The sequence below is a fragment of the Haliotis asinina genome, chromosome 12 (assembly GCF_037392515.1).
Source record: "Haliotis asinina isolate JCU_RB_2024 chromosome 12, JCU_Hal_asi_v2, whole genome shotgun sequence".
Taxonomy (NCBI): domain Eukaryota; kingdom Metazoa; phylum Mollusca; class Gastropoda; order Lepetellida; family Haliotidae; genus Haliotis; species Haliotis asinina.
In genome coordinates this window covers 36,756,767-36,784,621 of record NC_090291.1, presented here as the reverse complement: position 1 = coordinate 36,784,621, position 27,855 = coordinate 36,756,767, and the positions used below count along the sequence as shown (strand labels likewise).

General features: G+C 37.8%; 2 protein-coding genes across 3 annotated transcripts in view; one reads left to right on the top strand and one right to left on the bottom strand.

Annotated features, from left to right (window-relative positions):
• Nucleotides 1–1,449: 1,449 nt before the first annotated feature.
• Nucleotides 1,450–10,450, bottom strand: LOC137258664 (aurora kinase A-like). The gene is made up of 8 exons (XM_067796359.1): nt 10,292–10,450; nt 7,270–7,401; nt 6,430–6,541; nt 5,356–5,435; nt 4,669–4,807; nt 3,897–4,045; nt 3,529–3,760; nt 1,450–2,663 (listed from the first exon to the last, which is right to left on the bottom strand). Exons 2-8 carry the CDS (start codon nt 7,383–7,385, stop codon nt 2,526–2,528), a joined length of 966 nt encoding a protein of 321 aa, XP_067652460.1. The 5' UTR covers nt 7,386–7,401; nt 10,292–10,450; the 3' UTR covers nt 1,450–2,525.
• Nucleotides 10,451–13,879: 3,429 nt separating this feature from the next.
• LOC137257812 (uncharacterized) overlaps nt 13,880–27,855 on the top strand; it is a 57,637-nt gene continuing 43,661 nt past the window's right edge. Inside the window, exon 1 of one of the 2 annotated variants that reach the window (XM_067795260.1) lies at nt 13,880–13,959. The gene's annotated coding sequence lies outside the window, so the exon portion shown is untranslated. Of the gene's footprint in view, nt 13,960–26,694; nt 26,712–27,855 lie in introns of those variants that run through there. The other variant, XM_067795259.1, reaches the window with a different exon arrangement.

Below are 27,855 nucleotides of genomic sequence, written 5' to 3'. Positions count from 1 at the left end.
TGGGGACTCTATTCAGCAGCATTCGTAAATCCAGACTCTTGTTAATGATATCTCATGAACTGTTAACCCAGTGTCTTTAATGACGCCCTACCCTGGGGGATTACAAAGGCACCAGTCGATGTGGGTGATCTTGACCTTATTTCCATGGTCACCACAACACCTAGACCACCTTTTAAACTTATCTCTACTTGATATCTCATTGCATCCATAGATTCCAAGCTGAAGAAAAAGTTACCATTTCCTACAAATTTGATATAAAGAATTAACATACTGTATCAGAGTAGGGTCATAGGGGGTGGGTAGAGAATTAGACCTGAATGCACACCGATACTGATACTGGCTTTTTAGTCAATAGGGTATCTGCACTGGGAAGTTAAGTGTAGGAATCACAGCTTACTTGAGCTTTTTGAATTTTCTAACCAATTAAACTTGGCAACACAAGCCATGCAGAGGGTCTCTGAAAGAGGTGGAAGGGGTTCTTGCATGTTTTGGACTAGTCAATTTGTATGATTTCCCTAAAATAGGAGTCAAACCTGCGCCGCTGTGACTGCTACCTTTGTTGACACTGGCAAGCTCGATTGTAATGGCGGCTTAACTGATTGGCTGAGAGTCGGTAAAGTGAGGTCGGGCCGAGCCATAGATGTATAGTAGATATTGAGGATGCTGTCCACCAAGCAGGATGAGATGGAAAGTTCCTTATTCTAAACCTCAAGAGCTACTAACCAAGGGATTGGGAAACCTGGGGCCATGGGCCATTTTGCACATTAGAATTAAAAAAGGCCCATTAAAACTTTGAAGTTTACAATTGATAAAAGGGCAGTGGACCATTCTATGTTCAGAAAATGGCTCATAATCCAGAAAATGGCCTAATGTCAAAGTTCTCTTTCCCAATCCCTGCTAACCTGCTCACTGATTTCTTCAGAAGGGCCAGGTTTGAGGAGACTGTTGATGTAAGAACTGAAATATTTTATTTGCACTTGATGTAAATATGATTTCTGTGGTGAGTCAATGTCTAATTTAGGACAGCATCTGAGTAAGGCCACTAGAAGAGTGAGTGAGTGAGTGCCGCACTCAGCAATATTCCAGCTATATGGCGGCGGTCCGTAAATAATCGAGTCTGGACCAGACAATCCAGTGATCAGCAACATGAGCATTGATCTGCGCATTTGGGAACCGATGACATGTGCCAACCAAGTCAGCGAGCCTGACCACCTGATCCCGTTAGTCACCTCTTACGACAAGCATAGTCGCCTTTTATGGCAAGCATGGGTTGCTGAAGGCCTATTCTACCCCGGGACCTTCACGGGGCGCTACTAGAAGAAGTCAGCCAATTTGGTCTTCAGGGGCTATTTTCTCTTCTTTTGCTGTATCTGCAGATCCCCAGTGATTAGTGACAGCTATGAGTTGCTATCACCCAATGTTTGAAGAGAAAAGAACAAAAGTCAAAGCAAAGGGAAATAATTTAATCACAAAGTCATATTTTTTTGCATATTTGTAATCCAAACTTTACATTCAAAAATTTTAACAAATGTTTCTTTTGATATATATTTGATGGCTACTTGAGATCCATACACAGAAGTAAAATGTCGCTGCCCATTACTCTGCCACAGACAGCAAGCACAACAGGGTTGAAGACAGGAGGATTGTACAGCATGAAGACAGATAGGAACAGACAGAAATACATCTTCATGTTTTACCCTGTGATATAGTCTATGGGCTAACATACACAAACGTTTTTAAGATTATGGGAACAGAAATGCCACCCTCGATAGGGATGTTTTCTGTGTTGACCACCAAAGGAATATGTGTACATAAGATTACATTTGAAACTACTTGAAAACATTGGCGATAAATGCCTCATACGCATAATAAACACCACAACATAAGTGTCTGAGGAATCTCTTCGAAGGGACTTATGTTATGCATGCACATGTATATACAAAGTTATTGCAGTGCGGTGATGCATGTCGAAGTCGCAAGCGGGACCGCACGAGAAACTTAACAGTCCCTCATGACATGATTGCATATGTACAAAGTTTTAAGTCGTCCTGATCAGTGCACTGCACTAAATGGTTTATGAAAGTGTTCCTGCTTATAATATCTGCATGTTCTTAGATTGATCAGAAACATGAGAAAGCTACTTAGATGTGCAAGTGAGTTGAGTAACAAGGCACATTATCACATTCAACAAATGATTAGTAAAAAAATAATAATTGTATAAAATATAAGACAGCTTTAGGAAATATTGACCAGTATCACATTCCTAGCTAAAGTGCAACACTTCATCCTGGCTATCTCAGATTATGAGACCGGCACATCTTGATTGTCCCCGAGTAATCCACATCAAGGTGGGTATGTACAGATATGTGGCCACGCCCCCAGCCTGTCAAGCACTGTCACAGTCTCAGCTTGATCATCCTGGTGAGGTGCATAGTTCCACAGCTGGGGTGGCTGTATCTACATAAGGCTAGGTGTGGTACATGAGCAAGGCTCTGCTATACACTGCAGTCTAGGAAGGAATGTGATCAGGACTGGGTTGTTGATGATGATGTTGATGATGATGAAGATGAGGTTGTCTGAGGCATGGTTGCATTTTGTTTGATCCAGGCATGGTTGATCACTTCAACCAGAGGCAGCCGATTGGCTGGGTTGTGTCGGAGGAGCTGAAGCAGAAATAATGTGTTATCAGTCACAGTTTATCAGTGTTTGACCGAAGTAGAACAGTTCGTTCCTGTTTTCAAAAATGACAACACCTCTATGCCACTCTATTTTAATACATGAGTTACAACTAACGTTCTTAATCAGCCATCCATACAAATAGCAGATGACCGTGTAGCTGTAGCTGTCTTTGTGATACCTACAAGTATTCTGCAGTTTGGCAGGGGATGTCAGTACACTGTATATGGTAGTTGAAACTGGCCTCGCTACACCCATACTTTGGTGATCATATATGTGATCAAGAATACCAGGACCCAACACAGAACAAGGACATAACAGCCCTATTTATAAATTATTGGTGCTACTGCTAGGGGTGACTAGTTAGGGTATACAACTGTTGCAACATTCCCTCCCTGAATCGTCTCATCTGAAGTCATTTCCCAAATGAATGTATAGTTCATATGAAATACAAACAAGCTGAATTAGTTTCAGTCTCTTATTTTAATAACTGACGAACTTGAGACCCAGTGTAAAACCCATGTTAAAGTATGGGCTACACTGCTTTGTACAATGGCACCCTGATCAAGTTTGTTTAAGAGGTAACGGCCGCATAACTTTAAATCAAAGTGAACAAATCTGGTAATTCCTATATTTTGCGCTGTGCATTTATCATATCGGAAGTCAATTACTAAACAATCAAAAATGTTACAAGTGTCGAACTGTTAATACTTTTATGTTCTCTATTCCTCAAATTTCTCTAAAAATGACTGTCCAGTTAACACCCCTAGTATCATTATTATTTCTAGCTGTCAGGAAACACAACAAAATCCATCAGATGAAACAAGGCAAACAAACTACACATTCAGTCACCTTTGCTATCAAATCCCTGGCTCCTGCTGACATATAATCTGGGAACTGGAGATCAACTTTGGTGATTCTTCGATATGTCTCTGTGTGTCCCTCAGCCTCAAATGGTGGCTTGCCCACCAGAAACTCATAGCACAGCACTCCAAGACTCCATAAGTCCACCTTCTCATCATGCATCCGACCCTCCACCATCTCTGGTGGAAGGTAGTCAAGAGTGCCGCATAGCGTAGTTCGTCTGAAGAATATTATCATAATAGTTACACTTCAGCACCTTTAACATGAAAAATCCACTCATTAACCAGTATCCTAATGTCAGTATGCTAGAAATATCATTAAGAACATTACCTAGATGATGGATATGGTAACACTACCTTGACGATGGGGCATGCACAGACCAGCCAAAGTCAGCAATCTTCAGGTCTCCCCTGAGGCCCAACAGGAGATTTTCAGGCTTGATGTCACGATGGATGACTTTACGACTGTGACAGTAAATGAGGGCATTGGCCAGTTGGCCAATATACTGAAACAGGCATAACAATCACAATAGTGAGTCTGTGGCCTTAGGGTTGGACATTAAGGATTGACTATTCTCAAAATCGAAGTTCACACCTGTAACATGAAAAGTCAACCAGAGCTAAAGAAAACATTTTGGGTCATTAAGTTATCTACTTGCTTGTGTCAGTCTCAATGAGTATCATAGTTTTCCTTAAGCAACACAATAAATCCCTCACTCAACCAGCATATTTAACCATTTTGAATCAGCTGTAATTTTTAGTGTAAAAAATATAACAAAATTTAAACTAACCCTTGGCCATACCTCAAGACGGACAAGAATGTTGAAAAAAATCAGGTTTAAAGTGGATTCATTGCCAGAAAAATGCAATACTCTCTAATAACTGATAACCCCCTTCTATATGGCAGCAGACTGTAAACAATTGTCTGGACCAGACAATCCAGTGTTTAACATTATGACCATCGATCTACACAACTGGGATACGATGACAAGTGTCAACCAAATCAGCAGGTTAGACCAACTAATCCCCTTTCTTACAAGGATGGGCAGCTAAAGATCTTCACAGATCCTGATTTTGCACTTGTATAATACAAGTGAGTCTTAATGAGTCTTAGTGCGCTGTTACTCACAGTGGCTGATCGCTGTTCATCAAATCTCTTGGCCCTCTGTAGCTCCTTGTACAGTTCCCCTCGTGGAGCATACTCCAGGATAAGGTAGACACGGGTCTTGTCATGGAAGTAGCCATACAGACGCAGTATGTGAGGGTGTCTGTAAAAACAAGGTAGGATGCGAATGAATGCCAATTTACATCACAGTAATAGACTTTACTGCCTCCAATTTGTTTCTTAACTTCACACAACATAATTCCAAACAATAAATCAAGTTAAGTCAATTCTGAATCTGTCAAATTAGTGGTCATTTTCATAAGCAATGATGCAGAAATGTGCATCCAACACAAACTGATGGACAGATTGGAGACAGAAAAATAATACATCCACGGTAGGCACAACACTATTCATCATATCAATATCATCACAAGAAACAAATTCTTGTAATTACAGTAATTATTTAACTATACAGCATACTACAGAATATAATACTTTATGACATCCTCCCTTTTTCATCTAAGGATCAGAAATAAGTAACTGAGAGTCCTATGAAACAGTGGGTTTTGCAAGTCATGGTTAAACACAGATAATACTAACAGTAAGAATCCACAAATGGAAGTTGCTGGCAGATTACAGCTGACAAAAATATCCATGCCTGACATGTTTTGGTTCTCAACCACGTCAACTGATTATCCATGGAGACCCTACCTGAGATGTGACTGAATCTCGATCTCACGTCGCAGCTGATGTTCCACCTGAGCTTTCTGCAACTGGGACTTGAACAACACCTGAATGACAAGCATGCAGCACTGTTATCAGTGGGAAAAGACAGTACATAAACATGTAACATATGCCATATTTGGGATTACACTCTCTTAGTAAAGTACAAAATTCTAGTACTTTCTTAGTCAAGTTCCATTTGGAATTCAAACCTGCACCCTGAGAGTCAGGCACCTATCGCCAGCACTCAAGGTCAGCGGTCTAGCCCGCACAGCCACCACTATTAGGTGCCTGACTCTCAGGATGCACATTCAAATCCCGGATGAGACTCAACCAAAACAAAAAAGTACTAGAAAATGTACTTTATTAAGAAAGTGTAATTCAAAATATAACATCTGTTATATTTGACTACTTTCTAATTTGGTATCGTGTAATCAGCACATCAGCATGTTTGTAGGGATTGTCCTCTGAACCATGGTACTTTGACCAAGAACATTTGAAAAAGCACAGAATAACAAGAACTTTCCTAGCATTGAACTGCATCTAGAACACGCGTTACAACATTTTGCATTCTTTTAAAACCAGTATCCATGTTTATTGGTTAGGTTGCTTTGTCATGTTTCTTATTTGAGGCTGCACTCAAATAATAATTGATAACTGATAATATTCCACTTCTACTGTAACTGTAATATCTGCAATACCAAGTAAAGTACTTCGCCAAGGCTAAATCAATCACCATGATACCAACTCAGGTGAATATGGTAAGTGTGATTTAAGCATCTTTGTAAAATAATTTATAGGACAATTCACAAAGCAAATATACATATTTAGAATTGATAAACCATTAACCTAAATAACATGGAAGGAAAGAACTTTCATAATTACAAGTATTTTCTTGACATTCACCAAGTTTGATGGTGGATCAAATGTATCTGTTAGAGTTTCAAAAGGCACAACTATACAAATGGAAGGGAGTAAGTTGTGTCTCCTGTTGCATACATGAAAGAAACAATACATTACTCTGCAAACATCAACATGTCCACACAACCCATCATTACTTACTTTCAGTGCAACAATATATTTGCTTTTCTTCTCTCTGGCAAGATAAACATTGCCAAACTTGCCCTTGCCCAGTGGCTTGCCTATATCAAAATCTTCAAGTGACCATTTCCTCCTGAAACACAAACATCAACCTAAAACCATGCTCATGCAAGTTGTGTTGAAGCTTGTATCATGTGCATTGCTGAGTCATTGAGGCAACACACAGTCAGCACCCAGTATTAAAATGGAAGAGCAATCTGGCATTTGTAATTAGAGGTTTACTTAACTACTTACCAACGACAAAGATGTTGTCATAAACTGTTGGCAACTGTCATAACTATCATTATCAAGGAATTGTGTAAACAAACAGAATGGGCTTGACCCCTGTACTTGGCTAGAAAATCTAAATCTATAGCGAGTGAGTGAACACCTCAATTCACAACATGCCTGCAATATCATAGCGGGGGACACCAGAAAATTGAGGAATCAAACCTGGGTTTTGCTATGGCAAGCAAACCCTTTAACTACTAGGCTGCCCCATCACCCGTAACTAAATCTAGATCATAATATTAACTGTGTGCGTAGATGAAGACATGGATAGAATGGCTTCTCCATATTTGCTCTACACATTTGGCAACAATAAACTCCAATGACCAGATAAAAAGGTATCACTTTATCAACCTTGTATGGTTTTAATTTCATAGATTTCATACCACTATACAAAATGTCTGACTATCATCCTCATGAGTAATAAATCAACTTTTCATCCAGTCACTCGACTGATTTTTTTGAGGATAACTATGGACTCCTTAGCATGCTCAGATTAAGGAGAGTGACTGGCGAAATAGCAACTGTACTCACTTTAAAGTATCTCCTTCAACTCCATCTGTCACATCTCCTGTCTTCTTCATAACGCCCTCAGCACCCTCTGTTGATTGATTGGAGTTCACAGGCTGCAGAACCCGCTTCGCTTCCATACTCCTACACCCTTTACTGGAACAAAAACAGGATTGATGTACACAGAGTTAAGAGGTACAGTTCTTACTACTGGGTTTCATCCACAATTTAGCAACTCATGCAGTATGAGTGAGTGACTTTAGTTTTACACTGCACTCAGCAACATTCCAGATATATGGCAGTGGTCTGTAAATAATTGAGTTTGGACCAGACAATCCAGTGATCAACAGCATGAGCATTGATCGATGCAATTTAGAACTGGTGACGTGTCACCAAGTCAGCGAGCCTGACCATCCAATTCCGTTAGTCGCCTCTTAAAGTCTTATGACTGAAGGCATATATTCTAACCCATACATTCATGGGTACACAAGTAAAACAAGTGCTATCTCATGTGCAGTTTTAGTTTCTGAAGATACGGGAAACACATGTTCTGTGAAAAGCGTCCCTATCAGATTAGTGTCACCAGTGAGGTTGCCACATGCCATCCAGGAGCCTCTATTTTCCGAACTTCTAGCAATATTTCTTTGATGATGCCCAATTTTTAAAGACAGTTTGATGTCTTCATGATACTGTCATTAAACCATACAACATCTGCCAATATTTTTTATCCTGAACTTCGTTTTTTTCTTCCATATCAAGAACTTTACTTTTCACCGCATTTTGTGTTTCCTTAACCTATATACTATGAAAATCTTAATGAAAATCATGTGAAACAACAATTATTCGAAGTCAATTTCAGAGTGTCAACTGAAAATATATTGAAATCATCGGTAATCCATCAAAAACTGTAAAAAAATGTGAAAGACTTAACAAGAGTGAGTGACTTTAGTTTTACGCCGCATTCAGCAATTTTCCAGCTATATGGCGGCGGTCTGTAAATAATCGAGTCTGGATCAGACAATCCAGTGATCAACAACATGAACATCGATCTACGCAATTGGGAACTGATGACATGTGTCAACCAAGTCAGCAAGCCTGACCACCCGATCCCTTTAGTCACCTCTTACAACAAGAATAGTCACCTTTTATGGCAAGCATGGGTTGCTGAAGGCCTATTCTACCCCGGGACCTTCACGGGTTTTTAACCAGACAGTTAACAAGACAGTTGACCAGATGATACTGAATTGAAATATATCTGCCTATAACCTTTAATTGCAAGTTCTTTCGAGACAAGTAATACTACTAATACTTCTAGTCAAACAATAATATTTCAACATTTTGAGGCTGGGTTTATGGGTGGAAGCTTCAACATCATTCATTTTAGGTAAACTGATACAATAAAATTTAACCAATGCAATTTTCCAAATTTTCATGGCTTGTATTTGGAACTTACTCCCTTCTATCTTTTTGGCGGACAAGGTTTGATTTAAATCATTTAATTCAAAGACTATTTTACTTTCACACTGCTTCATGATATCCCACGCTTCAATTCAACCATTCAGAAGGGTGGTGGGGTAGGCTAGTTGTTCAAGCTTTCCTCATCACACTAAGGACCTGGGTTCAGTTAATCACATGGGTATGATGTGAAGCTTATTTCTGGTGTCCACAGCCGTAATATTACTAAATGCAGTGTAAAACGTAAGTCACTCACTGAAACACTGAGTGGAGCAAAGAAATATGAAGGAATGAAGAAAAGTTCCCCTTCGGTAATGTTTAGGACCTTTTTAGATGCAATGGTTCCATAAGACTTAAGAGCTGTGACTGGCTATTTGAAATTTGAATTTAGTTATCATTCAGTTTCACTACTGGCGATTAGGTGCCTGACTCTGAGGGTGCGGGTTCGAATCCCGGATGGGACTCAACCTAAAAAGTACTAGAATTTGTACTTTACTGAGAAAGTGAAATCCCAAATATGACATATGTTATTTGACCACTTTCTAAATGGCATCATGTAATCACAGTTTCACTAGTTTAGAAAACCAGACTGTTTTTCTAAAATATGACAATATAGGTGCTGTAATAATGTACAATTCTTTGAGGATAACAACTTCATTTTTATATGATGCAATGCCTCAGTATGGATTCTTATACTGTTGTCAAGCATGAGTGAGGTACTACTACGGTACCACTACTACTACAGCACACCACAGACTTATATACATGAACAGGGATAAAGTACTAACAAGTATGTTTGAATCAAAGGGATTCACACCAACGACAATGGATGGTGATCATTATGTGGAGACAATAAAAGGAAGTCAATGGTAATAGAGGTAGACACAAAATATACACGGCTGATAGGATCAATTAGCAATGATAGCTCATCATTGCTCATGTGCTCTGGTCTGTTGTTTTTATGATTTCATAGTATGCAGATGGGATGAGATATCCCTGTTCTCTGTTGATTAAGTACAATTAAAGGATTGTACTTTGTTACTGCTAACCAACTTCTAAAATGCCAATCAAGACTACAGAAAACTGGATACCTTCCGCCATCATAGAAAGCAGTTTACATTTGGCTAGGGTTAGGGTAAGAGTAAGGTTTAGGGTGACCTGACACTAAATAATATGGCTGGTAGGTATCTGGTATTCTGTAGGCATACCTGAGTGTTGTATTGAAATATGCTGACAAATGATCTTCAACGTCACAACTTATACAAGGTGTCGTTTCACACAGGCTTTGCCAAAGGTATCATTACAAGATATGAATGTTATAAAACATTAAGTACAGATCACCTTCACACATGATTTGACGGTTGCGAGTACCCTCAAATGATTCGTACGATTCACAGTGGCAGACATTATGTCCGAAAAATCAACATGATCAAAATAGTTTGCATCAAGTTCAACTCGAGCGAAAACGTCAGGGAACTTTCCCCAGTCTGTCTGAAAAGAGAAACATACGTTCGACATGAAAACTGATTAACCAAAGCGAAGATGACATTACGTCATGGTAAATGCATTGTAAAACGTCTTCACACATTACCTTAACGCGACTTAAAGAAGAAATACTGTCAATATCCCCTTGTCTGAAAAGAATGGCAGCCCTGGTTTGAAATTCGTATCACCGCTAATGATTGGAGTGTGGCTTTGGGTAAGGCATATGAAACAAACAATGTGATTGGCCGAAACAGGCAAGGGGGATAACTCTTTCTCGTGCACGTATGAGGGATGCACAATGTTTACACGAGGATAGTCACGTTCAGCAAAGTTAATGGGGTAGCCTAGTCAGTATGATTTTACAACATGTAATCATATTAGATACCTGCGTCAAATATACGACACAGACATTAGGGACGTTGGAAACGAAAAGATGGCACTAACTGCTTGTATAAATATGAACACTCGCCGATCAACATAACCTAGGCTTGCTACAAGGCTTTACCGTATATGACATGCCAGTGGATAGTCAGGTGGTCTAGGTTAGCGGACAGACCCAGTCTGTTAAGAAAATATTTATGCTTGTTGGAAATTGTCGTTTAAATTAGTAATTATTAAGTTTGGGATTTAGGCAAGTCAGCCAGGCAAGCGAACAAGGGAGACTATATTCAGAGGGAGATGAAACTCCTCGATAAGTACGTATGCCGCGGGTCGTTACGTAACCAGTGTAGCCAAGTATTTAAGTATGTAAGACTGAGCCCGGTTTATGTTCAACAGCTAGTAATATTCGCTGAGTTTTGTGACAACTGAAACCCTACATGTAGAAGATAAGTTAACAGTTTAAGTCAAACCTGAATTGTTATTAGTGTCAGTATTAGGACAGTAGATTTGTAGTAAAGTTTCAAGTCGGTATGCTGGAGCTCACTGACTTCTATTCTCGATTCACCGCGAAGATAGACTGTGTCGATATAAAAACGTCTTTCACAATTTCGTTTATTTTTAGAAGGGAAACATACCTTTAACTGAAAGGTATTTGCAAGCAATAGTGATAGTTTTATGACTTAAAAATGGTTACGGTGTATTTGAGGTGTGTGAAAAGTATGTCATATCACCGATCTGTTCTGATCCGCCATTGAAATACTACAAGGCGTTGTTTGAGTGTGTCTAGTTATTGCTTCAAAAACACCTTTCACATACACCTTTAATTCTTATGAAAGGAATATACTATCAAGTGATTTTTTTGCAAGTAATAGTGATAGTTTCGTAGTCTAAAACAACATGTTAGGGTGTGTTTGAGGTGTGTGAAAAATGTGACATCGCTGATTTGATCTGATCAGCCATTGAAATACTACACTACGTTGTTGATTGTTTCTAGTTATTAATCTAAAACTTCTTTCACGTGCACCTTTAATGTTTATGAGGGGAACAGGTTAAAGATGTTTGCAAGTAATAGTGATAGTTTCATGATTTTAGAAACACTGTTAGGGTGTATGTGATGTGTGTGCTAAAAATATGACATATCGCCGATCTGATCTGATCCGCCATTGATGCTTGGCATTCAACATTTGAATTTTGAAGTTCAACTTCTATACAGAATGTTTGCTTGACAGATTTTATCACACACATGATAAATAAGTAGGATGAAATTGTTATTTGGCTAAGATTATATATAGGTTTCCAGGAACAGAGGAAACAGTCGACTAATATCTAGTCTCTGAAATTCATAGAAGAACTGTTAATACAAATAACCATAAAACATAATGACAAGGAGGCAAGACACTTTCTCCAGTTTCTGAACTGGAAATCTAGACTTGCCACATAGTCTAGACGCTTTCTTGGATGTATTATTTTACGGTCGGTATGACAGACTAGGAAACGATGACAAGTTGCGACAGAGAAGACCCCAGCTGAAGAAACGTGCGAGTGTAACCGGCATTTATTTCATTGTCATGTGTACTTGGAGGTATATATTAGGCATTCCCGCTTATGTCCACAGTTATTGACCCGGGTGGCAAGTGAATTTTCATGGGGTCATTTTGTAATTATATAGAGAATCTCACTCAAGTGTCTTCTGATCTCAAATATATCAACAAGAGGTGGCAAAGTAACACATATCCGAAATAGTCTGATCTCACACAAGCGACATCTTCAGTGGAACACAGTTTTGGATGATAAATAACTGTCTCGGACTTACTTAATTTTATGTGAACATTAACAACATTTTTCAGAAATTCAGACATTATTTATCGCATTTACTTTGATGGTATTTTATCTTTATTTGATACTTTGCTTGGGTTCTACATTCAGATTCATGACTAGTGAATTATTTTGTAACCTCTCAGGCATAGCTTGCCCAACTGACTTGCAAATTTGAAACTATTGTGCACACTGGATGCATCGAAATATACGGATCTGAGTATGGCGTGATCTTCAAGAAAAAACAAGAAGTGCCGGAAAATCCCCTTTGTTTGTATGACCAAACAGTCAATATTCCCTTCCTCTGCGTTTCTCACTTGAACTGGGTATAAAGCAGACCAACGAGACCGCATCTTCGGGTTCATAACAACAGACTTGACACTGTGTAATAACATCCGGTGATATCGGGGGCGGTGGGGTAGCATAGTGGTTAAAGCTTTAGCTCGTCACGCCGAAGACCCAGGTTCGATTCCCCACATGGGTACATTGTGTGTTGCCCATTTCTGGTGTCCGCCACCGTGATATTGCTGGAATATTGCTAAAGACTGCTTAATACTAAACTCACTCACCCGGGTGATGCCGGTCTTATGATGTCATAATGGTTTACAGTTATGTCACAATGCCAATACCCCTGTCACAATGGTAATTAGACCTTGCTTGACTCGCGGAAAACGGAGTCATCACACTGTAGGCAGTTTACGTTGGAGATAAATATACAGAATACTAAACTCTTCCGTGAAATACCATTTTGATAAAACTCGTGAAAGACATAGCATCATACCACATCATTAACTCGTTTAGTATCCTCTATGCCTGCATAAGAAAAAATTCTCTTCATAAGACCGTCACCGTTTCACCAAAGGGATGATATTTCACACAGTCTTTTTTGTCGGAGTTTTTGTCTCATCCCCATTCGAAAACCCTTTTCTTTTAAAAAAATTAAGTTACCCATTGTCTTAATTGCGTGAACGAATAGGAAAAAATAAACCTCTGCATAAGGTTTCCCCACATGTTCAATCTTGACTTGATTAAACCTAAAAATGACGTGCATTTGCAACACTGAGACACTGTTCTGACCAGAAATCGTAAGGTATAGGGCGATTAATTTGTCAGTATAATGTGTACATTTGCAACAGTGCTGCACTGCATGAGTGCAGGTGCCCCTATTGTGATACATCGCGTACCGCTTCCAGTAATATGTTACAAACACACGTGGTGTTAATTATATACCTGTATGTGTCTCTTTGCGGAATATACGAAAAACAAAAGAAAACTGAAAACTGGGTGGTTATATTATTTCCACCCCTCTTGGCAACATTTGAGGCTGAAATCAGTAACATGACCTCAGGTCCAGGAACGTTCAGGATAAATGGAATTCAAATTTTATTTTGAACCCTCAAACGTTTCTGACACTTCCTGCACCGGACACATGATCGAATCTGACTCGGCAAAAACATTAGAGTTATCGTCCTTGATAAGAAAGCCGAGAGTTGTCGAGAGAACACGGAATCTCCCGACTTGGCTCTACTAATATCATGGCCGAGAAGCTGGAGGACTGTGTTATCGGGTAGAGATAAGGTGAGTCGGTAATATTGTTTTCCGTGCTCTGTTTGTGCACAAGGTTTGACGTGTTTTGTCAAATGATTCGTTTTCAACAATTTGTACACCAAGTTTGAGCACGTCTGGGTTGACTTGAATCAGGGCAAACAAATGATAAAATAATAGAGCACCTGTCACGCGAGTGTCCTATAGATGCAACAGAAAAGCCCACAAGTGACCTACTTGGGTGGATCCTCATAACATGTGAATCTGACGGTCAGGGTGTAGTGACTATGATGCTATAGATAGACACGTCGGAATGACATGTCAGTTCTGGGTAGATAATATATAATCAACAACTTAGGGTATGTTACTACATAGCCAAGAGGCAATTCCAGTTTTTAAATGCATGTTAAAATGAAGTGTCCTGTTTAATTTCTCAAGATAGTTGATCGTCTTCATTTGAATGGTTATATGTCTAGTTATATCAAATACAAGATATAAAGGATAAGTAACTGTATGGGGAATGCCAAATCAAAAACGTCATCCTAATCACATTGGTCATGGATGTATGCATATGAAACACAAACTTCAGTGTTATTGAATTTTATTATAGGATATCTATATAGGGCACATATCCATGCAAGCAGTACATGGATTTTTTCCCACAATCAGTGGATGTCAGTTTCAACAGCAGGTCATATTATCCATCTTAGCTCCCTGTGCATCATACAACTCAATGACACTCAGGTTGTACACATAGGATAGATTCTTTATGTAGTGTGCTGTTTATTGTCATACAATTAAATAAACAGTCATAAATGTAAGATGAGTCAAATTTATTGAGTGAAGGATATGTCCATAAATAGTGATTTATGTAACAAATTTATTGTTCATCAAACATCATGGTAAAATCTTTTAACATGTGTATAAAAGTAAGTCATATGTCTCAGTGATAACATGCTGTTCCATGTTTCCCTTTAAACAGAATTAAGATCAATATTTACAAAGAGATGATTTCGAATTTTAGCTGACAGCTTATCTACTATTCTCATGTATGTGTTTTTACTGAGATCCAAATTAATAGGGCTGCAAAGATTCGTTACAAGTTGAATTTGACATATTAGTTTTGAGAACCACCACCATTGTTTTGATTCAATATTTGAATATCTACTTAAATTATTTCCACACAGCGAGAACGTAATTGACGCTGGGCTATTTCTCCAGTGAGAATTGTTGTTGGTAGACATTGCTAAGTTGATAGTGGATTTCATGCTAAAGGGCCTACTCGCTCGAACTCTAGGAATCAAATGTATCTAATATGTTTACTTATGTGAATAAGCCAATCGAAAATGGTCAAATCTAGGGTCAAATATCTAAAATCAAACCAAATCGAGATCTTGGTTAATCGTTGCAGTCATACAAATTAATGGCCAGATTCTGATTCCAAATATTCTGACCTGTTAACCTCCATGTCAATACATTTGATGAACAATCACATACATCCGATTACTAAAAATATGAATAATTGTTAAAGAATAAGTTTCAAAAGATTAACTCAAAACATATCCTCTCTCCTTCATGGAGATACAACATAGATCTAGAAGACATATGCCCATAGCTCTTTGTTTTAAACTTTGACAGGAAAGAAATATTTCTTTTTGCATATGCTTCTTATTTGTACATGTTAATGTTTTAATGAATCGTTATAGACAGGTGTTGCAATATCATGATTAAAGAGCTGTCTTCCTTACATCTGTATGGAGATGTCTTGTTACAGAGAGTTGAAATATTGAACAGTGTAGATATGATGTTTTGTCACAAAGTTACAGTTGTGCCATGTCATATATCCCTACATTTGAACACATACTCACTTGGATTCAGAGCTTATTCTGTTAACCTTTCTTAGCTATTAACCTGGTGCCATTATTTTCTTCCATTTAAGCACAGATAATTCAGCATGTCCAAATTGCTTAATGGTTCTTGAAATATATCAGTCAGCATGTCAAACTGACACAAAATGTGCCCTGCATTACACTGAAATGCTAAAATGTAGGGGTTCAAAATGTTTTTAATAGCCACTCTCCACAGGGGAAGTGACTTAAAACAAGTAAGTTGTCCTGACATATTTTCACCTTGCCCTAATTGTATGACATAATCATGATGATGTAATTAAGAAAAAATAAATCAACATGGTATTTCATGTTGATGTTTACTTGACTATTTATGGAAAAGAGATAAATAGCAAAGAAAGATAGCTCTACTTTGTTATCATTGCGAAATTTGATAGCTATGTTTTGAGCCGGTATGAAATGAAATCCATGTTTGATGGGATTTTTGAACACTTGAAATGAAATCTGAAATATTTACATATACATGATACTATTTTTATGAATAGATTTGTCATTTCTACAAGTGCACATGCTACTGATGAAAACATCCAAATGATGTACTGGAATATAGCTGAGAGTCATTAAACAACAACGTAGCAGTGTCAGTCATCTGTGTCAGTGTATGTTATGTTGTAACCCTCATTATATTTGTATATCATGAGATTAAGTAACTCAGATCATGCCAACAAGTGCCAAAATACATGGTAGTGATACTTAATGTTTATCTCTTATTAGCAACAAGTCTATGTTTCTGGTGTTACTGTCAAGGTTTCATTATTGATAACTGGGAAAGGCAGTAGTGATTATTGATTCGGTACCTTGATTCTCCTTCCCACCTGGATCTATATCATGTTTAGATTGGGGCTCTTAAGGGCGTCTGTGGTTTCACAGAAACACTTTAGATCAGTATTTGATTAGAGGCTGTATATCAGTTGATGTACATGATATTTAGTTACAGCTGTGTTTAGTTATGGCAAGACTACATGCACCATATTTCTTTCATGCCAGATGAATTCCCCACATGGGGTACAATGTGTGAAGCCCATATCTGGTGTCCTCCGTTGTGATATTGGTGGAATGTTGCTGAAAGTTCACAAAACTCAACTCACTCACTCACAGATACGACAGCATAGTAACTGAGAGAAAAATGTCAAATTTCAGGATCCCTGTCATCCTTTTTAACTTCCTGTAACTTCTTTCCATGTATTGTCATCCTTCCTGTCTGTCATCCTGTTTATGATAAGTGAAGTATGTTCTTCCAGATTTCAAGTTCATGCACTTTTGTTGGTGATAAATAGACTGACCCTACAAGGGAATTTATCTGACGTCAGTTGCTTTATACAGTAGTTGTGTTTCAAGTGTCAGGGGGTAATGTGTTTGCTTGTCACACTGAAAGCTTAAGTTCAATTCCCCACATGGGTACAGTCATGTAAAGCAGATTTCTGGACACTGCCCTCCACTGTGATATTGCTGGAATAAATGAAAACTCACTCACTCATTTTCTAGGGCTGAAACTGTTGAAATGCCAGTGAAAGAAGTAAGCATGTGAGTTTGGTTTTACACCGCTTTTAGCAATATTCCAGCAATATCAGTGTGAGGTTGAACCTCACACATCAATATTGTATCCATGTGAAGAACTGAACCAGGGTCTTTGGTGTAACTAGTGAATGACTTAACCATGTTAACCACTAGGCTTTGCCTATGCCAGTGAAAGAATCATATGAGATATTAATTCATGAACAACGTGTGCATTGAGGCCGGTAAACACAGAACCAAGATACAGTGACAAATATACCAAAACAGCTGCCCATTGATTTTCAACAATAGTCAGTCAGTAAATACTCCTTGGGGAGCTGCATGTTGGGTTTGTTTGCTGTGGAGTCATGAACGAAAGAACGATCATAAACAGCCACAAGCGGAACAGTCTTCTGCACAGTTAGGTAACTGGTGGTATCACACCTATCACAGCTGGTATGACAATTACCTCTACCTCACTCTTCATTTTCCAGGTGGGCCATGGGGTAGCCTAGTGGTTAAAGCATTAGCACATCTTGCTGCTGACCCGAGTTCAATTCCACATATGTGTACAATGCGTTAGGTCCATTTCTGGTGTCCGCCACCATGATATTGCTGAAATATTGGTAAAAATGGCATAAAACCAACCTCACTCATTTTCCAGTATGAGATACCATTAGTTGTATTCATTTAGGCTGATGGGTTTTTTTCACACTTTTTTTCACACTTACTTCATGTTACGTGTCAGTGGTGCTGTAAAGCAAGTAATAAAAAAAAGGATGCCTAACTGGTTCTTATAAAACTGGTGTGGGGCAGTGGGGTAGCCTAGCAGTTAAAGTGTTTGCTTATCATGCTAAAGACTTGAGTTCAATTCCCCTCTTTCTGGTGGTACCCTGCTGTGATATTACTTGAATATTGCTAAATGTGGTGCAACACTGAACTCACCCACTCACCATAACACTGATGTCCTGTGCGGAAATAAAATACCATTATTAGAACTTAAACAGTATCAACAACACAGACTTTACAATTGCAAATGTCAGTCTAGTTTTGTTTGTTGTTTCATGTTGTCAAAGGCTTCATGAAAGTTCAAGGTCATTGAAACTGCAGGGATGTGCAAAGAAAGTTTCATTCGACCTTAAGTAGACAAAGACTTTCAAAGGTTTGAAGTAAAAAATTCAAGCATTTCAATTATAACATCTTAACTTTTGTCACACATTGCCATGGCTAATAATTGTAATATTTCATTTGTTTCCAGGATATTATTGCCGTGATTGCCAGCGATCATATTACTTGTTGTTATTTGTGTCACAGTTCCATATGGTATGGTGATACCTTAATCTATACTTCCCTTCCAAAGTTTAGACTCGTTTAATACTCTCTCACGATATGTTATGTATTTTTATATAGTTACATAGAATATTTATTTCTCCATTAACTTGGGGGAAGCAAGTGCCAACCTTATGCAGATGAACTGCACGAGGATCATGCATCAAATTCCTAAAAGGCATGTGCAAATATTGTTCATTTGAACAGCTGCATTTTGGTGTAAAGTTTTGTTAAGAATTCACCAATTTTTACTGACTTTTAGAATTTATGGATTAATCTTTTCAACATTACAAATTTGTTTTACAATACATCAGTTTATGTGTAAACAGTACCTTTTAACAGTGTCAAAATTTTGTTCTGAACAGTTGCCTTAAGTAAGTGGCTATATTTACACCAGTGAATCTAAACTTTGAAAGGAAGTATATCAAATGAAAGTGTAGAAACTGAGTAAGGTTGGTCACAGATTGTCAAGAGCTTTTACGGAAATATGGAGGATTCATATTTTGAGTGAATACATGAGTTTGGTTTAATGCTGATATCAGTTGTATTGCAGATATCATATCATGGTATGGCAGCTTGATGTGTGACAGATTGTGGCGTAAAACTCACTCACTCACCCACTTATGTGTGACAAAAGCTCAAAGTGATACAGGTTAGAGACATTTTGATTGTACTATTTGTAGTGATACCCACGAGTGAAGATATGGAGCTAAAATACTATGAAATATAATTTAAGCTGTCCTGGATTTGAACCAATTTTGATAGGTTTGTGGCAATCCTACGGATGGAGCTCTGTTCTATCAGTGTTATCACCCAACGCAACTGGACCACCTTTTTATCATTTTTTTTCTTTAAAATATAATAAAACATTTCATGGTCTCAACTGGTCTCAGAATTCAAATCAGAAAATTAGAAAAAAAATAACCTCCATTAGATGATGAAATTTTGTTAATTGATATAAAAGAAAATGTTTCTTTTTTCTAAAAATTCAGTTTCCTAAAATTAACTCTGTTCTTCCTCCCTTGAATCACTGAATAATTGTCTTCTAGCCAGAGTGGAGCCTAAAATTTCCAAGCATGCAGTTGTTTGTTGTCTTCAACATGGCGGCCATTGCAGGTTACAGGAACATCAGTGCAGACGTCTTTTTGGTTTTATATGAAAATAATGCTGACAGAGGTGACTGATGAAGAAAGAGTACTATCACTTAAGCACTTGTCCGAAGAGTTATTCAGATTTGTTGGGACTGCTTGAGCTCGCTGACAGCTTTATTCATGGTCGACCTCAAAGAAACGAAAATCCGCAAAATATTTGCTGATTGTCTTGAATCGGGTTTGCTGGAAGTGAAACAAGAATGTGTGAGAGAGGACGTTTGTGTAGGGTTATCTCCCCTTGTTTGATGAGGATTAGCATATGCTAGGTAACATTACAAACAATATTTGTTGAAGATTTTGAACTTGTTGCCAGCAGAAGTCAAGGTTACGATAATATTGAGTAAACATAAAGCATCTCAATAATTCTTTTGGCTCAAACTATAGAACTGGGGATTGTGGACAATGTCTTGAAACTGACGTGAAGAGAGTGGACATCACTGAAGCAAATGTAGAAAAGATCCATTGTTACAGTTTTTCCATCACTAGTAGTGGCAAATTTTACTGATCCTCAGAATGTGTAGCTACAGCACCTCGATTGCAATAACTGAAACTGAATACAATTGACATTGTATTTGTTGTCATTAAATGTAATCGAGTCATTTTCCTCAGAAACAGTATTGTAAATCATTGTGTAAAAAGCTATTATAAGTGTTAAGGAAAAGTCCTGTCGTGCAGCTAGTCATTGTTCACAGGAAGTACTTGTAATCAATTACACATCATGTCAGGTAGCGCCCAGGTGATTTCCAGAGGGGTTTGGTAAATATTTTATTTGATGGTCCATTTTTCCTATGTTCATGATCTAAGTTATTTCCATTCATACAGGTGCTCTTTATTGAGTTTTTAATGAGTGGGTGTGTTCCTTGGACACTTACTGCAAGAAAGAGCTTGTTATAATTTTTCAGATATTTTGGATCTCAGTTATTTTCCAACATACAAGCGATATTTCTTGCCAGTGAATAAGTTAGTTTAGCTTAAGGCTACACTTGAATGAATGAATGAATGAATGAATGAATGAATGAATGAATATGTTCTTAGGCTACACTTGAATGAACGAATGAACGAACGAACGAATGACAAACTGTATTCTTTGGTCACTGTTTTGTAACCTGCAAAAAAGAGCATGTAATTTTTCCCTAAGTGTGAAGCAAGTTATTTCTAGGTAAACAGGACCATCCTTCTTCAACCTTCTTTGAAAGTCTAATAGATTCAACAACAAAGACTCCATTACCTTCTTAATTTCTAACACTACTATTACACATAGCAGTGTGTTTAAATGATTGAGTGTGTCAATGTAGAGGCAAGCAGATCAATATTGCTACGTAACCCACAGCGTTAATTTAGAACCCATGCAGTTTCAATATTGAACCATTGTACTTACAACTTTTCTTGAATAATCCCGAAACCTCTTCGTGTGCCATTGACAGCTATATAGTTTTGCTGTTAACTTGTAGAGAAAATACAATTTTACCTTTTCCATGGAGTTTGTTAATTTTACAAAACTGGTTTGATTTGAGAACACATTCTCTCAACTGTGAACATGCTTTGGGCATGGAACTAGCACTATACAAATGGACTTATGCTGTGTTATGTTATGTTTAAGGGAAGTTTTCTAATTTTTATGATATAACTTTTTTTAACATCAGTTTTTGTCAGTACATATCCTTGTGGAATGTACTGTTTTTGACATTTCTTTGATTGGCATTTTAGAAGTTGGGCAGATAAAGGATGAGGACCACTTTTGTGGATATACAACTCCTTTATTCTGTATAGGTGATGGTTCAAAAATAGAATCTATGTTGAAACATCGCCTATACAGAATACAGAAGATGTATATCCACAAAAATGTCCTTATCCTCTATTTTTGACACTGATGAGAGGTTACAACACAGCAAGTATTATGACTTGCAAGGATGAACCTGGTCCCTGGATTACTGCCAAGATACCTGTGAAGATTCGGGCTGGAACTGATCTTCGGCAACCCATGCATCATTAGAGTAGCTATACCACATGATTTTTTCATATTACAGATAAGTGAATACAGATAGCATTGTGTGATAGCTGACATTTTACTGATTTCACATCACTTTTCCTGTTGAAAATCGGATCACAAATAAATATTTTGGAGGCAGTTGAAATTTTGAAATTCTGAAATTCTGGGTTCAGGTCTAGATCGAGTTTGTTCATAATTATTGGAAATCGCGGACCACTTTTTTTGTTGAAAACATCTTAATTTTTGCAAAAATTTGCTTGTTTTGGGATGTATTTAAGCAAAAACTGATACATAGAGTAATTTGATACCCTGATTTCACATTTGGCATCAGAATTCACATAAATGTAATGGATTAAAAGTTAATTTATATATTTAAGCACAAAATTAAATGAAGTGCCCAAGTCATATGGACCATGACTAAAGGGGAAGTACATTGTCTGCAAATCTGGAATTCATATAAAGATGACTCCTAGGCATCATTAAATAAACAGCAAACACACTCATACTTTTTAAACATTTTTATTCATCTGTTCATATTCTTAATGTACTCCATAAAACATGACCAGTATGAACTTCATAAAAATATCATGCTCAAAACCCATGGATTATTTTAAGTTTGGAGGCAACTACAGGGATCCTGTGGTGAGGCTGACTGACTTGGTTGACACGTCATCATATCCCAAATGTGTAGATCAATGCTCATGCTGTTGATCACTGGATTATCTGGTCTCAACGCGATTATTTACAGACTGCCGCCATACAGCTCACTGCTTTCAAGTATATGGGACTGTAATACATTGACTGTAATACAATGACTTTAATACATCACAGTAATGAACAAGGGGGACCCAGACTTTCAAGATAAGGCACGATTCTTTACATTACTAAACATTTAATTGTGTCGTACCATTGCTCATGTTCAGGAGACCCAGACCTTGAGAAGGTGAATCAATTTTAGATTGAATAAAATCAACCATATAAGCGGTAAACTCTATTTATAATGCAATGGGGAAATGTTGATCATATTTTTCATTTAAGCCTTGTGATATTGATGCAATTTATGTATTTGATAAACTTCGTATCATGATCCAATAATCCTGATGAATATGGAATTGCAGTTGCTGAGCAAAAACTGCTTTCAAGCACTTCATAACAATGTTCTTCTCTCTTTGTTGTTACAAACATTCCTATCAAGAAACACATTATGTTTACCCAGGACTTTCAAGCCTGATGTCAGAACATGGCAACAAGCTTGTGTGCAAATCATTTGCCACTGTAGGTTTACTAAAAAAATTGTATTCATATGCAGTTTATAGAACTACATACACATACCACATTCAGTGACGTTAAGCACAAGGATTTGCTCAGATTATCTCTTCTGAGTGAATAAATTGTGTTAATCACCAGCCTTTGGCGAGGAACTTACAGCATTTATTGACAGAGGGATAGTCAGTAATTCTGAGCATTATTAGTTCATTATTAGGCTAACAACTACTCTCTGAAATGAACATATTTTACTGAAAGAAGTTCATAGTTAAAAAATAATAATGTATTGAAATGGAGCCCTGAGACTTTCCTCATTTTCAGAAACTAAGGGAATCTAGACTTGCCACATTTTCAAGACTGGCATGTGCTTTCTGGGATATATTTGCTTCAGGGTCTCTACAACAGACAGGTTCATTATTAACTGTTGTTCAGCTGAAGTTCACCCAGGGAGACACAGTTGAGGGTATTTAGTGAGCCTTGCTCACATTTTCAGAGGGAAAATGATGCAGGAGGTTAATTGACTTCAGCCTCCTGTTCAGATGGCAGATTGTGAAGTCTAGCACTGCTGACAATGCTGTAATATATTTTTCTCTACAATGAAGCCTCTATTTTATAAATTTATTATTTATTACAAAGGGAGAACAATTAGATTAAATAAATCATGAAAGTCTGTGGTACTAGGCCAGTGTTCTCTGGTCACAGCTGATGGCTGATTAGTGTTGGTACAGAATTATAAATGAATCAATAAGTTCCTTATTCACCCCATCCTTCTGTTGTAATGCCTACATGCTGTGTACTGCATTATGTATAGTTTTTGGGTGCAGTGGGTAGTCTTGTAATGAAAGCATTTGCTTGTCATGAGAAAACTTTGATGGTTACAATGTGTGAAGCCTATTTCTGGTGTCCCCTGCATAAAACCCATCTCTTTCACTCACTCACACACACATACACCCACCTACCCTACCACTTCCTACCCTACATCAATGTGAATTGAAGATCCAAATCAGTTATTTGATTGACCAGAATCATGCCCTTTTTTCTGGAAATGCTGCATTTCAGCCACCATGTTGTTTTTAATGTAATCAGATCAAATAAACTGTTAGAACATCCTTGATGAAATAACTTAAAATAACATTCCCACTAGAAGTACTACTTCCTTCTGACCAATAGGAGGCATTGGAAAAAACAGTGTACAAACAGAGGCCGAGGGAGTCGTGGATCCAGATACACGCGATGCCCCTCAAAAGACACACAGAAACAGGAAAATGGGTCTAAATATAAAGTTGAATCTGGTCGGTGACACAGCCGGATGTGGGGGGCAGATGAGACAATGTGTGACATCTTCTTACACCAGGGAATTTGACAGGCTGCAGCAGCCACACACAGTCCAGGTGGTCATCTTTGATGATAGTAGTGGAAAGTGACCTTCAGCTCATCATCAAATGTCGAAAGTGTTAAACCTGGACATGTATAGATTACAACGAACACATGCGTCAACCAGTGAATGTGTTGAAAACACTAGTGTAATATGAACATACCATGTTCGTGTTGAAATGTTTGTGACGATGGTTGTCTGACAATGTTTCTCAGAATTTTCTTCTTTTCTTTAAGGGGCATGTGGAAGTTCTTATAATAATGAAAAGCAATAAATTTTATTGACAACTACTTTACTGTAGGAGTAGATGTTAAAATCGATATCAAGTAAGTAATTAATTGCGTTTATTGCAATAAAGAAGTTGACAATCCCTAAAATTTGTTCCTCTTCATCAATCAGAATTGGTATATTATTGTGGCAAGAACAAACACATCTTGGAAGAAAATATTGAAAAATGTAATTTCCCATGTTTTCTGTTATAGACAATATACATAAGTGCAATGTCCCAAGAGAATTTGGGCTTGATATTGACACAAGTACAATCGCAAGTGTAGTCTATTCTTAGATATTGTTGTAAGTAGTACTTGACATGCAATCTTCACAGGTACAGGACCCATGAAGATCTAGGTTAGAACAAGTGTGCTCATTGTAACAGGATCGGTTATCTGGCTTACTGACTTGTTTGAGATATGTCGTTATGTCCCAGTTGTGCGGGTCATTGCTCATCCTGGTCATTGTCTAATGTCCCATCTATATACATTGTCATTTGCTGTTGATCACTTGATTGTCTAATCCAGATTTGATTTACAGACCGCCACTATAGCTGGAATTTGCTGAACTGGAAATATTATGGCCACACATACAACCACATGTGCAGTCTCTGCTCAAGTTATTATTGCCATAAGTACAACCTTAGGTGCAATTTCTACTAGATATATTATTGCCATAAGTACAACCTTAGGTGCAATTTCTACTAGATATATTATTGCCATAAGTACAACCTTAGGTGCAATTTCTACTAGATATATTATCGCTATAAGTACAACCTTAGGTGCAATTTCTACTAGAGATATTATTACCATAAGTACAACCTTAGGTGCAATTTCTACTAGATATATTATCGCTATAAGTACAACCTTAGGTGCAATTTCTACAAGATATATTATCGCCATAAGTATAACCTTAGGTGCAATTTCTACTAGATATATTATCGCCATAAGTATAACCTTATGTGCAATCTCTACTAGATATATTATCGCCATAAGTACAACCTAAGGTGCAATTTCTACTAGATATATTATCGCCATAAGTACAACCTTAGGTGCAATTTCTACTAGATATATTATCGCCATAAGTATAACCTTAGGTGCAATCTCTACTAGATATATTATCGCCATAAGTACAACCTTAGGTGCAATCTCTACTAGATATATTATTGCCATAAGTACAACCTCAGGTGCAGTTTCTACTAGAGATATTATTGCCATAAGTACAACCTTAGGTGCAATCTCTACTAGATATATTATTGCCATAAGTACAACCTTAGGTGCAATTTCTACTAGATATATTATCGCCATAAGTATAACCTTAGGTGCAATCTCTACTAGATATATTATTGCCATAAGTACAACCTTAGGTGCAATTTCTACTAGATATATTATCGCCATAAGTGTAACCTTAGGTGCAATCTCTACTAGATATATTATTGTCATAAGTACAACCTTAGGTCCATTCTCTACTAGATATATTATTGCCACAAGTACAGCCTCAACCACAGTTTCCTTTCAGACTTATTTCATCGTGACAACACTCATAATGACACTCTTGCGTTTCTATGGTGAGCCTTGCCTGATACTCTACAGAGTCTTACATCACCTGAACCAGACAAAGCTTTATTATTCAAGTCAGTCTCTGTTATGCTGACAATGCAGGCCTCAGCTATAAACATTATCCCTGGTCTCCGAGACCAGTACTGCATATGTCATAAACGTGTCAACATGATAAAGCTAACTTCCTGGAGACCAGACCCATGAAAATCTGGGTTAGAATAGGTCTTCAGCAGCCCATGCTTTTCGCAAGAGGCGACTAACGGGATCAATGGTTAGGTTCGCTGACTTGCTTGACTGGGAATACTGCTGAGTGTGCGTTCAACAACAAATGAATCAAAAGAGGAAGACTGATCTCACTCCAAGATATTGTTTCCATCATCATTCAGTACAAGTTTGACTTTCCAATCTGACAAATCTTGAGCATCGATTCTGCCAGCTTTTAAGGTTAGTCACTGCAGTAATGACATAATGTATGGTTTCTGGTCACTGACTTCCGTTTAAAACTAAATCATTTTGTTTCTATATTAAACCTTATGTTCCATGTCATCCTCTATCATACCCACAATGTTCTGTTTTTAATATTTTGCGATCATAAACTAATGTCTAATGTGCTTAGATATTCCACTTTGTAAATATACCCCAGATTGATATTCATGGATTTCGTGTAGATTTCATACACTGTCAGTAGACAATATTTGCTAGTTTGCGTCCCAACTGCTGAGGGGAAAATTGGTTAGGAAGGTACAATTTGGTTAGCTTTTACACGTTTACTGCTTGACACATATTAGATGAGCCTGTGCAGTAAATGCATTTGTGACAAGTAGGCGGGGCAGGGAATATAAACGAATACATGAGGTAGATTGGGGATTAAGCACGAGCAATAAACACTTTGACTGTGGCATGAACTCAATGCCACTTCTGTTTAACACGTGTCCTGCAGACCCGATTCGCACGAGAAAAGTTGTAGGCGACAACCTGTTTCACTCATTTTTCAAATGGAATGTTCAGGAGAGCCTTCCCATATATGCAAACTAGGGTCATTTGTCAGGTCATCGCTCATCTAATACTGGTTCATCAGTAAGTTTGCTTGAATGGGGATCAAAATCATTCAAGTTTAAAACATTCTGAACAGGGTGTCTGGAATTTTCAAAGAATGAAAGAAGATAAAATAAAGCCCATTTTTTTCCACCAACTTCATTTTGGGGGGGAAAGAATTGCTACAGCCCCATAACACAGGAAGGAATTGCTGTAGCCCTATAACATGCCTCTTGGACAAAAAGGAAAGTGGAAGTTGCTAAGAATTCTTGCATTACTGTATTTCCATCAGTGAAACACTGATTATTTGTTTATTCTCTGTCCTGACATGCTCTTTCGTATTTTTGTCACTATGGTCTGCAGTTCCTATCAGAGTGAGTCTCTCATCCAGGTAAGGTAAAAAGTATGCCATATTGCAGGGCTGCCAGGTGTAGATGTATCACCTGCACATCCCCACTTCCTCTGCCCCAAATCCAGTGTAGACTGCAAAATCCGATGGTAGGGGTTGAGTCACCTTTCCTGACAAACTAAGAGTTCATACAAATAGTGAATG

Bases quoted from the DNA above. Each gene is read 5' to 3' on its own strand.
- LOC137258664 (XM_067796359.1), bottom strand. From the start codon at position 7,385: ATGGAAGCGAAGCGGGTTCTGCAGCCTGTGAACTCCAATCAATCAACA. The intron at 4,808-5,355 runs GTAGGGTCTCCA...TTGTTTTTACAG, and splicing joins GAGATTCAGTCACATCTCAG to ACACCCTCACATACTGCGTC. The intron at 3,761-3,896 runs GTAGTGTTACCA...AATATTCTTCAG, and splicing joins GTGCATGCCCCATCGTCAAG to ACGAACTACGCTATGCGGCA.